General features: G+C 38.8%; 1 protein-coding gene across 1 annotated transcript; it reads left to right on the top strand.

Annotated features, from left to right (window-relative positions):
* Positions 1 to 1,362: 1,362 nt before the first annotated feature.
* Positions 1,363 to 15,616, top strand: usp36 (ubiquitin specific peptidase 36). Its single transcript, XM_014469681.2, has 20 exons — positions 1,363 to 1,452; positions 5,227 to 5,492; positions 5,607 to 5,828; positions 6,060 to 6,170; positions 7,441 to 7,543; positions 7,624 to 7,691; positions 7,846 to 7,916; positions 8,008 to 8,090; positions 8,216 to 8,327; positions 8,448 to 8,588; positions 8,679 to 8,779; positions 8,860 to 8,998; positions 9,087 to 9,449; positions 10,737 to 10,961; positions 11,279 to 11,403; positions 11,490 to 12,128; positions 12,448 to 12,653; positions 13,280 to 13,468; positions 13,545 to 13,660; positions 13,860 to 15,616. Exons 2-20 carry the CDS (start codon positions 5,240 to 5,242, stop codon positions 13,989 to 13,991), a joined length of 3,399 nt encoding a protein of 1,132 aa, XP_014325167.1. The 5' UTR covers positions 1,363 to 1,452; positions 5,227 to 5,239; the 3' UTR covers positions 13,992 to 15,616.
* Positions 15,617 to 15,897: the final 281 nt, after the last annotated feature.

Raw genomic sequence — 15,897 nt, 5'->3', positions numbered from 1 at the left:
ACTATTGGGTTTACCCATCATGTTATAAATACACATACAGTTAACTTACAATAAACTAATGAACATGTAATATGTTTATAGCTATCCAACTACAAAGTCCACGGAGAACAGGAAATTGCGCAGGGAATCGGAGATATTAAAGTGGTAATGAACCAGTAATGGTTGCTACTTTTCTCAGCACAATGATGCAAAGTTTATGGCAGGCCAGTGTAGAATATAATCACACCAGATTTCTGTCGAGAATTTTCCCGAATGACATTTGTATGTGTCAGAATTAAATTAGATGTATATGTAAATCAAGACTCCCAGTTGTGCAAATAGTAATTTAATGTTTCCAAAACTGAGACGGTTAGGCAAAAATCATTTGTAGGATATCTGAAAAAATCCTCAAATTTAATGCCTGTTTTCACAATATTTAATGTGTATATTACACATAGATATTGAGTTTTTAATATTTATTTCAGGTCACACTTCACATCATTCTTCCATGATATAGTATATTAATGGCTTGACATTCATCAAGCCTTCCAGCCACAAAGTATAATTTGCAGTCGGGTTACGGGTAGGTGAAGTTTGAACTCTATTTCAAGCATCAGGTACCATCTTCACTTCTCACACTCAGCAAAACCTTTGATATCTGCCTTTTTTACTTCAACACATGGTTGAAATAAACATAGCAGGATTTTTTTGTTTTCTGATTTGAAACATTAGTTTAAGTCAGTAATCTTTACTATCCAAAGAACCATGTTTGCTTTTAAAATAAAATGTGTCAAGAGCCAAAGGAGCAGGTGGGGTCCACCTTATTGTTCTGTTGGATAACCAAAGATGTTTGAGCTGTAGGTCACACACAGATGGCTGGATGTTCTCCCAGAGAGTTCAATTTCTGTATTATGTATTTCACAAAACATGTTCTCTGTGGGTAGAAGGAATGTACGAATTTTCTACATGAAAATATATAAACAAAAGTAGAAGTATATTTTATTCTTAAAAGAATGACTTTCAATATTTCTTAAGTGTTCTTTTTGTATATGATGAGTTACATTTTCGAAGGCTTAAATCTTCCTGTTAAGTAATAATTATATTTTGGATATCTGCAAAGAACAGTTATTATATGATTATACCGCTTGCCATCAATTCCACACGTTTTTGCTCTTTTGTCACAGTAAAACTTGTCAAGCATCCATCGCGCCGATTGCGTCAATGGTAAACAGCGACAACTGGAAGTCACGTGTGGCTCTCTGCCGAGCGCCCAACGTCATCTTAAGCGCTGATTGGACAAACATTTTGTGTGACGGTACTGTCTGCGTTGTGATAGGTTCCTGATTCTTGTCTGTCAATCCTGACCCCGCCCCCTCATAATGCAGCATGGGCAAAAAAAAAAATACCAGATTCGGTAGCTTCAGCTGAGAGAGCATACCCCTGTTGAGAAATATTTGGCCGATTAAACCAAAGGTGAGCGAACAAATGCGTGAGTTCATGTAATGCGTGTTGTGTGTTTTTATCGTAGTTCTGGTTGCAAACCTATACTCATGAATGCGGCTGTCAGAGACGGTTAGCAATCTGGACTCCTACATGCTAACCCACATTGCAGCGCTCAGGAAGGCAGGAGGTTGTCGCCACGTTAAGTTAGCTCGCTGGCTAAATTTGACTCCCTCGGCAACGTTACGCACTACTGTATAAAACGAAACGGACGTCAGAAGAGAGGCAATATACCGAAATCTAGAGTAGCGTAGTTGTTAAGCTAAGACGTATCTTCGTGTTTTAGAGCATCCAGGCCAAAAACTGCTGGGAGCGACAGTTAGCAAGCTAGCATGGCAGCTGAAATGACTGCCGCCGGAGTGCTGAGTCCAGATGGTTAACCCAAGCTGTTCAAGCCTCAGCTTTATCAATTTAAATAATGATCTATATAAATAAACTCTATAAACGACATGTTAGTAGAATTAGTAAGCGAAGAAGATTGCTAAGGGAGCTTACTGTAGTGGCTTCTCAGCAGCAGTCATGTAACTTCAGTATAACAGAAAATTAAGTGACACCAGACTTATATAGCGCATATGTCAGATATTTATATGATTTTTATTCTCACCTCTACTGTATTTTCACAATAGTTGCACGTCAAAACAAATAGATTTATTTTTTTTACCACCAATGAAATATCTTTCACATGATCCAAAGGTCACAAAAATAGGATAATTACAAGATATTAAAATTAAAACAAGGAGCACTTTACTTAATTAATTTCTGTTAAACACGGGAAAAGTTTCACCAGGTTTTTGTGAATGTAATTTATTATTATTATTATTGGTTGGGGGTGTAGGGATGATATTAGTCATTTAATGTGATGCTGATGAATGAAATCAAGTCCCATTAACTGATAATAGGGTTGGGATTAATTGCTTCTTAAATTACAGTATACATTAATATTACAGCATTTTTAAGTGTTACTGAATTCAGTTCCAACTGGTTTACCGAAGGGCCTTCTTGATAATAGGAAAGTTTTATTTTTAAAGCAGGGATTGTGCGACTGTGTACAATGACACATTTGTAGCTGAAGAGAATATGATGAGATTTTTACAGTCGGTTGCAACAAAATCCTAAAAAGTGATAAAACTACAAGTAGTAGGCTGGATTGACAGTGTGTGTGAATTTTAACATAATATCTATATGTGTAAGTGGATTATTTAAAATACAGTAAAATCACTTTTCACAGTGATTATGTTGAAATTTAATTCCTCCTGATTTCTTCTGACCCATATGTTAAAATGTTTTAAAAGTCTAAATAAATGATACCTTGATCATACATGTAGGTTAAAGATTAAGACAGCAACAGTGACATGGAATGTTCAATACATATTTGAGAAATCTTTTGCCTTTTTAACAGTTAAATAAATGTTAGTCAATGTAGTTTCATCTGCTTGTCATTGAGCCAAAATGTCATGTTTTGTTAATCTACATATGTTTTACATTTTTTGATGGAATCGTGACCTTGGATAGGCTAAAAAAAACTTCTTCGATTTATTTTATTATTTTTTTTATATTTTAAGAAACCTTTTTATTCACGTAATAATAAAACTTAAAATGAGTATTTTGTTATTGAGGAATGATATCTATAAACCATAAGGTTAAATCTCTGCCTTATTAGCATCATGCAAGGCAGCTGCTCAGTCTGAGCATAGTAAAATGTGGTTCAACGAGAAACAATGTGAAACTGCATGGAATGAAAATTACATTTCACTTTTACCCTACAGTCTTCATTGAAAACAAATGTTTCTAACATATGTAATTTTCTGCAACAGCAGGTTTTTTTTAGATAATAATGAAATGATTGATTTAAAAATTAACTCAAAAGATTTTTATATAAAAATGAGGGGGTCGGTACTTCCAGTCAGATTAAACCAATAGTCATCTTCAGATGATGGCTGGAATGGGGACAGTGTGTGTAAGCACATGTTTTTGTGATTGCAAAAACTTGTGTGTTTAATTCCTGTACCCTATAGGCATATGAAAGCCAAACTACATACTTGAATCAGAGTTGTTTCAGTGTATGTCACTGTTTGTATGTTGTATGTAGCTCCAAAAGTATCATGTCATGACATGAGTACATTTCATTTTCTATGCATGGTGGTTGCATTTTATAATTATTATTAGGATCAAGTTTAAGCTCACATATTGACCTAAAACTTTGATAAAAATGTCAAAATGATGATTCTAAATGACCTCTAATGTAGCTATTTTTGTGTAATGTAGTGCACAATTGATCCCTTATTATGGATGGTGATTAAAACATCAATAACCAACAAGCACAAAGAATTGGACAAAAGCATTATCCAATAAATCAATATATTCAATATGAGCTGGTATTGAGATAATGAGATATTGAAACTTATTGTAGTTTCAATAAATCATAGTTTAAAATGACTGATGCTGTAAATGGTTGTTTAATAGAACATGCATTATGTTCCTCTTCTGTACAATAAAATTAGCCAGTCTGATGGATTTCCAATCTCCTTGATTGATGCTAAAGGATGAGGCGGACAGAGAGCAATGGGAACATTGTGATTAAGGGAAAAAGCAGAGATGGGAATGCATGGATTAATTGTAACTGATATTGTCACTGCAACAATCAATGATGATATTATGACTGTATGCTTTCCTAATGTGATCATTGCCTACTGTTGAACGATGATATTCTTTTGAAGACAGCTTAAAGCTTATCCAGCTCTCACATGTCCAAGGCAAGTTTCTGGTCCATCTCTACTTTGACTCTGAGACAAACTACTATGCATTAACACACACACAGTCTTTAAAGATAGCTTAGAATAACAAGTTTACATGATGTAAATGTTGTTGGACTGTGGAGAAGGCAAGTATCTAAATGAAACCCTGTAAGACTTCGAGAATCAAACTGGTACCCAATTCCTGTGAGATACCCGTGCTAACGACGATTACTGCACCATCTGGTGTGTAGCTCCAAAAGTCTCTACACTGCCATGATGTATTGAGAGCTATGTTTTAGTTCACATCAGTTTTCCTGCTTTTCGTAATAGTTCCCCACTCTGCAGTTATCTGGGTCCCCACGGGCTCCGTTCCTCTTACTTGTATCAGTATCAGCTGCATGGGAAGGTCAGGCTGTCCTTGTGCATACATTGGATGATCAGCCCTCCTACTGCTTGATGACGCCACTGCCCACTCTAACCAGCACAATTTCTGTGTCTGTGTGTGTATCATCCGCACAAGGCACTTTTCACTTTGAGAGGCCTTTACCACATTTACGGGATCTCAGTTACACAGTCAAATAAATAAGAAAACAAAGGGTGCCTAGTTTTGTTTATTATAGAGTATTTTTTAAAGACATTTAAATGCACATAACATTAAAAAACTAGTGTAAATGTAAGTTGGCAGATGCAGTTTACACCTCGTGAAGAGCTGTAAATGCTCCTTGTTCTTCCTGCCACATGTTTGTAGCATCTGATGTCTGCTCTAACTATAGAGGACAGCTGCCAAGAGCCAGCTGGCTCTTCAGATCCACTCAGTTTATCTCCAGTAATAAACACTACTTCTGCAGGTAACTACTGAACTAAATCTAAACAGAAGTATTGAGAGTCAAATTTGGCTTCCGTTTCAATCACAGATTTATTTTTAAGCTCGAACAAGATGCCTTTATAAAGTGTTTACCTACTAAAACGACTCCACCTACTCTAATGCGATTCTGCACTTGTTTCTCTGCAGTAATGTTCCAACGATGCCGATAGTAGACAAACTCAAGGAGGCGTTGAAACCCGGTCGGAAGGAGACGGGCGACGATGGTGACCTCAACAAGCTGCTGGCTTCTTCTGCCAAGAAGGTGCTTTTGCAGAAAATCGAGTTTGAGCCCGCCAGCAAGGGCTTCTCCTACCAGCTGGACAGCCTGAAGAACAAGTATGTGATCCTCAACCCCAGAACCGAGGGCGCCGCGGGCCAGAAAGCTGCAGAGCCCTCTCAAATAAAGAGGCAAGGTGAGCTTTCAAACGCAGCGGAGAAAGCTTCAGAGCTTTCCATGTTTCATGTTATTTTAAGGTAATTGTTCTTGGAGTTCAGCTCTCGTGTCTTGTGCTGTTGTCCTCCATCAGCATCTGAAAATGTGATCAGCAGCCAGGGTGACGGGATCCCAGCCCCACAGAAAATGCTCTTTCCTGGGAACAAGCTCAATCTGAAGTGGGAGCGTGTGTACAGGGTGGGAGCTGGTCTTCACAACCTTGGAAACACCTGCTTCCTCAACTCCACCGTTCAGTGTCTCACCTACACCCCACCACTCGCCAACTACCTGCTCTCAAAGGAGCACAGTCGGGCCTGTGAGTATCTCAGTCCTGCATTTTACTCAGCGTTTTGATTTGATCAAAAAGAAAAGCTTCATGTTGGACATTGATTAGCTCAAAAATTATTATTTTTTTGAGAATTTTGCTGTGTCTAATAAAAAAAACGGACATTTTCTTAATCTTTTGGTGCAAAATATTAATATTATGCAAATATTGTTGGAAATAAAGCTTGATTTTAAATGTATCTCTGTACTGTTATTGTTTCAGGCCACCAGTCAGGCTTCTGTATGATCTGTGTAATGCAGAACCATATCATCCAAGCCTTCGCCAACACTGGCAACGCCATTAAGCCCGTCTCCTTCATCAGAGACCTGAAAAGTAAGACTCCCCTCAGTAAACTCAGCATGAGTCTGTCTGAACAGCTCAGACAGGCAGAGTGGAAAGTCTGACATGCGCTGGAAACCATTAGGAACTCCAGCACATTACCGGAGCTTTACATTGATGTACTGTAGTTTCACTGCAGCCTTGTGCCCTGCTTCCTCTGCTTTCTCCTTGTGCTGCTGCAACCTTGTTTCCGTCTTCTGCGCCTCCCTCCCCCCCTCCATCCCTCTTTACCTCCTAACTCCCTCCTTCCCCAATGCCCTTTCTGTCTCCTTGTGACTGCAGGCTTAGAGGAGCTGCTTTAGCACAAAAAATGTGCGAGCTACCTGCTTCTCCTCCACTCCACCTGGACTCATATGTAGTTCCATTTATGTTTAGTTGCTGCCTTTAGAAAACTCCGATATGCGGTGAAAATAAATTTTTCTTGCATAGAATTAGCGTTAAAATGTAAATATATCCTCGTTTTATTAGCTAAAAGCTAGAAAAGCACTCTGTAACTGAGTTTTGCAGTATCTGATCTCACAGTTACAACTCTACTCCCTGCTGATTTCATCCCTTCTCTACTATGAGTGAACAAGCTTGGTCATAAGTGTATTGTCTCTTATTTCCCACTCTGGTGTGACTCAGTTCTCCATCAGCGAGTGATGCTATAGTTCTGGGAATGTGGTGATGAACACATTAGAAATCTGCCAGCTTAAAGTCTCCCATTTTTCAATTAGGAGACCACAGAAGGACAGAGATCTTGCGGCTATATTAGCACTAATGCAGGACTTGTTGTGTGGATGAGATGCAAGTCTGTAGAAGCTACTGACATATGTTTTTTTTTGTAAGTAAGGCTGATAAAACTGATTAAAGTGAATCTTATACTGTACATCACCAGTTGAATGGAAGTACACTTTTACTTTAACAGTATCAAAAACAATCAAAAATAAATGAAGATTTTTTTTCTTAGTTTTAGGGCATAAAAATAGTTTTGCCTTTTAAAATATTTTGTGTCCTAATGGGACTTTTGTGATTTTGAAAAGTGTGTGCTTTGTTCTGGCACTGTGCTATTTTTCCAAATGTATCTTTCAGTAAAACAGTTATTTCTCGCACAGCCTGTTTTGCTTCCTTTTATTCAGTAGCAAGTTACTACATGCAGGGAATCTTTTTTTTGACTCGACATTACAAACTGAGAAACAGCAATGTTTCTCAGAGTATCTAAATTATTTGTCATGCTTATTGATTAAAGAGGCAGAAATGTAAGAAGCACTTCTGTTACCCACAGAAATCGCTAGACATTTTCGCTTTGGAAGCCAAGAAGATGCCCATGAGTTCCTGCGCTACACCATTGATGCCATGCAGAAAGCCTGTCTCAATGGATACCCAAAGTATGTATTCTCATTGTTACAGGTTTCTGGTTCCGAAAGCTGTTATGTGCTTTACAGTTTGTTCCATTCCTGTTTTGTAGACTCGATAGACAGACTCAAGCCACAACACTGGTTCACCAGATCTTTGGAGGTTACCTCAGGTCAAGAGGTAGTGTTTTCTTGTTTCAGGTTTTATTTTCCACATAGTATTTTTTTTAAATAAATCTTCATTCTTCATCAAATAGTTATTGGGATTTTCTGTGTTAAACTGACCCAAAGTAGCTCAAAATCATTTTCGATTGTATTTGGTTGTTGTCTTTTAGTGAAATGCTCCATCTGCAAAAGTGTCTCAGACACGTATGACCCTTACCTGGACATTGCCGTGGAGATCCGGGTTTGTTGCATGATTTAATGAAACATTTATTTCCATATAAATGAAACCATTCAACAGCGTCATGGTAAATATGTGTGTTTATATCTTCCAGCAAGCAGCAAACATAGTGCGAGCCCTAGAGCTGTTTGTCAAACCGGACGTTCTGAGTGGAGAGAATGCCTACATGTGTGCCAAGTGAGTGGCATTTATTCAGTCTGACGGCGTGCTTAAAAAATATCTTTAGCTTGTGAAGAAATGCTGGGCTTCTATTCTGAACATTTATTTTTGTAAAGAGATGATGCTAAATGGGTTTCCTTCAGGTGCAAAAAGAAGGTGCCGGCCACCAAGCGCTTCACTGTCCACCGGACATCCAACGTCCTCACCCTTTCTCTGAAGAGGTTTGCCAACTTCAGCGGAGGAAAAATAACCAAGGTAAACATCACTCTTTATTTATTTGATTTTTATTACTGTATTAGTGTAATACTCTTGTACTTATTGGAACAGCTATGTATTGATGGATGGTCTGATTTCTTTAATTTTCTTTCTTTGTAGGACGTTGGTTATCCAGAATTTCTAAACATCCGCCCCTACATGTCTCAGAGCTCAGGCGACCCCGTTATGTACGGTTTATATGCTGTCTTGGTGCATTCTGGGTACAGCTGCCATGCTGGTCACTACTACTGCTACGTTAAGGTAAGCTTAAAAATGTGTACGTGCCATTCTACTTTATATTTAAGGAATTAACGTCAAGAGAAAGTTTAATCGTTAATGTCCTTCCTCTAGGCGAGTAACGGGCAGTGGTACCAGATGAATGATTCAATGGTTCACTCCAGTAACATCAAAGTGGTTTTGAACCAGCAGGCTTATGTGCTTTTCTACCTGAGGTGAGAAGGAGCTGAAACCGATCAAAACTGGTGTTTATACCCTTCGGGGGCGGTGTTGAATTATCTTGCAATATCTCAAGGATCCCTGAGTCGAAGAAGAATGCAGACGGCCAGACCACCAAGCAGGGAATGTTACATTCTGCGAAGAACAGTGCATCGTCCGAGCAGATAAAGAGAGCAAACTTGAACGGGCCGCTCTCTTCCCCACAAGTCACCAAGGTGTCGAAACATTTCGTGAATTTATTGAGGTCTGCCTTCTTTTAAATTTCAGTGGATTCATTTCCTCTCAACCACCTCTCCTCCTCAGAAACTTGAGCCTGCACAGCTGCGTAAGATCCAGTCTATGGATGGCGGCCTGGGTCTGCCCGTTTCCAGGAACGGCGTGAACTCCCAGCTGCAGCCCAGGCTCTCCAACTGGACGTCGTCATCCAACGGCGTGCCGAAGGTGCCAGGCGGACCTGCGGTCATAGAGGAGCCTTTCAAGAAGGTGAAGAAGCCCTCTCCTCAGAGTCAGGCACAGTCCCACAGCACCACGCCCACGCCTTCCAACAACGGGGTCGCGAGGACGGAGGGGGACAAAAAACAAAGCGGCGAGGGCAGAGGGATGGCAGCATCTACCTCATTCAAGTCTTTGTCGGACTCTTCCTCTGCTGACACAACTGACTCAAAGGTACAATAGCCCTGAAAATGTTGTCATTTCAGTGGCTGAGGTAGCGCTTAAGAATATCAGAAAATACTGTGATAGTGATAATATTAGTAAATATTACCACAATGATATATTGTCTTTAGAATTTTGGACTGTGTTCAGACCCCATCCAGTTGGCTAAATATTATATTGGTATGAAGAATGCAAAGTTCAGAACACTTAATATTTATGAGCCAACAATTATTGCCTTCCAAACTATCCATACAGAGCTGCAACTAATGATTATTTGAGTAATTGATTATTCTATCCATTATTTTGATGATTAATTGGATAAAAAGATTGGCACATTTCTGTAGATTTTTTTTATTTAACCGCTTATGCCTTTATATACAATACTACAGATGTACGTTAAAATATGCAAATGAGCAAGTCATTAAATAAGAAAATAAACATGTTATAACAAAGCATTCCTTTGGTAATTTGTAATTAAGGATGCTTCTGGACATAAAAAGAAAGCTTATCAATAAATTGTATGTCTAAGGTGCTTAATAGAAATGTTTTTTTACAGAACTTGAACAAGGTGAAGCAAAAACCACTTTAGTTCTGGGTAGAACATGTTTACAAAAATTATTTTTTTATCTTTTATTACTTCTCTGAATGTGTTGTTTATCCAGCAATTGGCCTTTTTTATGGACCAGTTAACAATTAATTGATTACTCATATAGTTGATGATCACTTGGATAAATGATTTATCTGATTAATCATTTCAGTCCTACTCCAAACAGTCTTTTGCTATATAAATATTGCAGACACTGACATTACAAGGATAGATAAAAAGATATAGTTCCAAGCTCAAACTTTAATGAATTTAATTGGAACAAAAAGTAGTTAATTATTGACAAGTGAAATGATAGAGATACATGTGGGATTTCTGCTTTGTTATAAAAAGTCCTATCTAATTGTCTTAATTATAATTTAGTCCAGATTTCTCATATGAGGGCTTTAAAATGCATGTAGTTATGTGTCAAATTATTAATTCTTTGTTTCTTTTATCAGCTCTTTCCGCCATCAAAGAACTTGGAATACAATTTTTCCTTTTTTGTTTTCAAAGTCCAGACTTATTCCAGTTGAGAATTTTTGGAAAGCCTTAAAAAATAGCTCGGGCTCTGTCAGTTTGGATTGATAGATATCAATCTATTTTTTATTTTTTGTTTTTGTATATAATAAAATGGATGAAAGAGAACAAGCGCAGCACTACTTTTGCATGACTTTAAGGAAAAAGCAAGACTACCTACATCTTCGTTTTGCCAGGAGTCCGTTGGTCCAAAAAGTGAGCCGGTAAGAGAGACGCCCTCCACGCCTCGGAAAGGCTCCAGCAGCTTGGCCTCTCCAGCCCGGAGCGTGGAGCGCTCTCAGAGCACAGAGGAACAGAAGACGGCTAAGTTAAAACCCCCGGCGCTCAACAACATCACATCTGAGGCCACCAGCATCATGTCTCCACCACCTGCCAAGAAACTGGCTCTCTCGGCCAAGAAGGTGAGTTTTCCATGACCCCTTTAGCATGGCAAATATTCAAGTTTTTTTTCTATTTTGTATAATAATTGATTTTGCCTGCTGTATCTGTCTAATCAACCATGTTAGATTTTCTCTTCTTTTTCTTTAGCTCCCCTTTTTTTCTAACCATTTCTAATTCTTCTCTGCCACACCCTTTCTTCCTGGCATTCTTCCCACCATCTTGTCTCTTCCACACCCGTCTTCCTGATATGATTTTTTTCTTCCTTTTTTTTTTTTTGTCACATTCATGGCTATTTTTCTTTAGACCACCAAGTTTTTATTTATGTCGATAACTGCAGGCTTACAGTCAGAGTCTGAGCAACATTGATGCTCTGCGCCATTCGCCAAAGCAGCTGCCCACCGACCCTAAACATCAAAATCAACTTAAATCCCCAGCCGCCGCCTCAGCCCATCACACTGACAGGTATGTTAAAATCCTCATTTTTGTTTCAGTTCCCACGTGTCTTGTTCTGGACTTACATTCGTTCATTATTTTTCTTTTCCCCCCAGAGTTAGTCCATTTAATCCTCTTAAAGCCCAGTTATCACCTTTTTCTCACTCATGTGGATCTCACAAGCAGCCACTTTTCTCCACACTGCAAAAACCAAAAGCCAGCCTTTCTCACAAAACCAATGGCCTTCACAGTCCGAACCCAACCAGCCCCAAGTCTTCCAGCAACCTCGGCCCCGCAGCTCAAGAGCCAGACCTTGACCCTCTGGCTCAAAACATCAGCCCAAAGAAGAAGAAAAAGAAGAGGAAAAGGCGACACTCTGAGGTGGAGGATGATAAAGAGACTTTTCCATCCTCAGCTCCTTCCACACAGTCCAGCCCCACAGAGTCGGCGGCGCACGAGAAGAATGGCAAAAAGAAGAAGAAGAAGAGGAAGAAAAAGCGGAAACTCGAAGGTGATGATGGGGAAAAAACTAAAGAGAGGGAGTTCGTCCAGTCACATTTGGATGCATCGAATCAAGAGGAGGATTGGTGTCAGAGCGGCTTATGGAGCCTAACACCTCATTCAGATGCAGAGCCATCAGATCAGAAACCACAGGAAGCTGAATCTGTGAGGAAAAAAAAGAAGAAAAAGAAGAAAATGATTGAACAGGAGTTGTCTCTGGAGGAAATAAACTCTAGATGTCCCACATCAGAAAGGTGGGTGCAAATTTATAAATTTAAATGGTCTTTTTTTAGCATTTCCATATCAAACTGTCAGCTTGATCAGCCACTTTGGCTTCTAGCAAGCTCTAAGCACTCCCTTAAAGCTTTTAGACTTCCAGCAAAGTTTCGTTTTATGAAACGGATCCCGTGTGATTTGTGTTTCATTACTCAGCTCTTCATAAAGTGCTGCACATCAGTTGCTCATCTTTATAAATGTTTAATTTGCTCTGCCTTATAAACTTAAAAGACTCGCTTCAAATGCATTCCTTCCATCTGCTTTATGGAAATCCTAAATTCCTGTGTGCTCCAACAGGGATCCAGAGATGAAAACTGCAAACGTCTATCATGATGCAGAAGATTTAATAAAGGTGAACAATAAATTGACTATAAGAAAGAAAAAGAAGAAGCTAAAAGAAGAGCAGCGAGGAGTGAGAAAATGCTCTGAAGATGAGTCAGCAGAAGAACCTGCCTCCAAAAAGATCTCCACAGAGGACAGAAAAGTTGGCAAAGAAAGTACAGGTGAGCTATTTATGACAGAAAACCTCAGTTAAGCATCTCTGTTGCACAACGTAATGATCCATGTTAATCATTTTATGCCACCTTTTTTATTTCATCATTTAAACAATCAATTTTCCTTAAAAAAAAAAGCTACAGTAAAGCACTTATTTTTAGATTTACAAGAAAAATAGCCCAAATATTCATAGTGTCAGCTTAAGATGCAACTGAACTGATAATAAAGATAAATAGGTCTTGGATCAGACATGAAAGGGTTTCCAAAGGAAAAAAATAATCTGCTTATATCTCACTTTTTTTATTTGAAGAAGCTAAAAAATCATTAATGTGAATAAAAAATCAATTACAATCATGTGTATCTAAAAATATTGATGTCGACAAATTATTGTTATTTATCAACTGTTAATTGCAGCCATAATTACAATCTTAGACGTAGATATAACTCGTTTGTTTGGTTTTTTTTTACAATTGATTGTGAGTGGATATATTGTGCTGGATCATTTGTCCAAAATGTTGAAAGATAATAAACACAATTGGTTTGGTGACTCAGTATTGCACCAAAAGTGAATAACATGTAATTTACCAGTCAACACCTCGTCTGACTTCCCCTTTTTCTCTCTGATGACGATAAGCCTCAGTGGTTGTGTGGGACAGCCAGGTGAGGGACGGCTACAAACGCAGCAAGGCTCCAGCGGCTGATGGAAGCGCTCCGGTGAACACCTCAAACCACGCCGTTCCTGCAGGCTGGGATGGGAAAAAGAGCAGTGACGTTGTGGAAGAGCTTCTCAAGAACTCCACCAACAAAGCCTATGGAGCCAACGGTATGTAAACCTGAAGTCACAGTGTTTGGAAATAGGATTTGGAACGCTTCAACAAGTCGGTATGTTTTTGCTCCAGTCCTCAGCTGGGATGGTGAAGTCTCTGCCGTCAGTAGGGATGCAATTGAAGATGTCCGCAGTGCCACGTTTGACACGGTGATTGATGAGTGGGATGAAGACTTTGACAGAGGAAAGGTGAGGAAAGAATTGAGGGAAATCAGTGTTGTGCAGTGGCTCTTAAAAATGTGCACACCCCGCCATGTTTATGATTCTTAAAATAAAAAAATGTACCAACCTTTTCCATCTTTAATGTGACGCATACACTGCACAGTTTAATTGAAAAACAAGCCAGTCTTAGTTGGGTGATGAGAACTCCTTTCTTTTAAATGCTCAGGTGAAGAAAGTTAAGAACTACAAAAGAGAGAAGTGGAGGAGTGGCAGCAGCATCTTCCAGAAGATCCAGGACAGGCGGAACAAGTGGTCAGTAACACCCGGAGCGAAACGAGTTTTTGGAGTGCGACGCTGAGCTCTCGCTGACGGGAAAGCTGGACAGCCACACTGTAAACCAAACCTCTGTTCTTACTCTTACTCCTGTTTTCATCTTTGTCTGCTGAGTTAAAGACCGTTTCCCCAATTTAGGAGAACAATTTGTGCTATAAGCATCCCACTGATGGTCTGACCAGTCCAAAAGTATGAAATATGAAAATGTTGCCTTTATTGGCTCATTAACATAAAAAATCCTCATATATTTATGTCACATTAATTGCTAAGTGTCCATATTTTTAAGCCTTAGTTGCTGTGTTAAAACTGCTCTGGAATAAAATAAACATCGTATAAATATGAGGAGTTCACTGCAACACTTTGGCTGTCTTGTGTCCAACTTCGACGCGGCCTCTGCAGGCATAAGGGCTCTCAAGTTTAGACGGTAAAGAAGTGACCTTTGTTTTAACCTTCCTCCTTGATATATTCTAAACCAAATTATTCAGGCATTTAAGTGTTTTATTTTTTTATGTAACATATTCCCCAAATGGTTTTAAGTTGGTGCTGCCTGTCGTTTTTTTTATTTTTATTTTGGACCAAATTTTGCCTGCTCATTGTTGGCAAAATAATGGTTGAAATTGCCAGGGTTTTGTTGTATATATGCATGACTGAACAAAGTTGGTGTCTTATTTTTCTTTCTTCTTTTTGTATGAGTTAAATTTTTTTTCTAAAACTGAGCATCTCAGTTTTTTCTCCAGAGGCCTCGGGTGTGGTAATGGAACCTTCTCATTCTCTACAACAACTCTCCCACAATAAGTATCACTTTTGTATTTTATTTTAGAGACTGCATCAGAATTGGATGTGATCGTTTCTTTTTATCTCTATGCAATTTTCTGACCATCACGCCAGTCATGTAAAAACTGGGCTGAGACTCAGGAACCCGGACCTCATGTATCCCCCGTCAACCCGGTGTCCAGATCCACCTGCCTCCTCCTGTTCCTTCCTCCTCCTTTTACATTTCAGCGCAACCATTCTACCTGGACCACCACGTTTGCATCCTGTACATCTTGTAGAAACTGTTTTATACAAACGATTTCAAATTAGTGTACTGTCGGGGGGCACAAACGCGTAGAAAAACCCGTTCTATCAAAACGCTTTGCCAACGTAGAAGACTGTACAGTCCGTCTTGTGCTATGCTGTAAAGACTTGCCCATGCACTTCTTTTCATTTTAGAGATGTTGCCTTGAATTGGCTACAACACCTATAGGATTTAATGTTATAAATATCTAATTTAAAGAACAAAAGAAAGATCTTTAATGTGCTAATACTCAGTTGATGGATGTTGACTTGAGAATTTACCTGCAACGTGTTTATGTATAAGACTTACCTGTTTTCATGCAAGTTCTCCTCTGTCACTGTAGTCTGTATACAGAGCAGGAGAGGTTGAAGCGGTCTTAACTTCTGTAGGACATTTTTGTCAACTGTGAAATCATAACGTAGGCTATGACTCTCAAAGAGGCACAGAGGAACATTTAGTGTGAATGTTTGCAATGATTCTGTGTTTTGCACCGTAATTTTTTTCTGACCAGGAATGAGAACTTTCATAATGAAAGAAACTCTTGCCACAATACATTTAAGTAAAAAGGTGCAATAAAGTTGTGACTTTTGTGAGTTGTTTTTATTTTTCTATTAATACATTGAAATATTACATATTTATAGCTTGCATTACAGGCAAAAGCTCCACTTTAATTAGAAAGGCAGAGGTATATTGCTTTTTATTTTTTTATCAACAGTTTCTACCCTCATCTATTTACCCTCTCAACCAAATGCACATGCACTAACCCAATTAAGCCCATTCTGGAAAAGAAAAAAAAAATTGTGATATTCATATCTTAAATAGAAGGATTGTCCAGAGAATGATGGTGTCTCACGGTGGAGAATAGCAGTTGAGA

The sequence above is a fragment of the Xiphophorus maculatus genome, chromosome 16, assembly GCF_002775205.1.
Source record: "Xiphophorus maculatus strain JP 163 A chromosome 16, X_maculatus-5.0-male, whole genome shotgun sequence".
In the NCBI taxonomy this organism is placed as follows: domain Eukaryota; kingdom Metazoa; phylum Chordata; class Actinopteri; order Cyprinodontiformes; family Poeciliidae; genus Xiphophorus; species Xiphophorus maculatus.
Note: the sequence above shows the minus strand (reverse complement) of the source record. Positions and strands in the feature narration are given on the sequence as shown.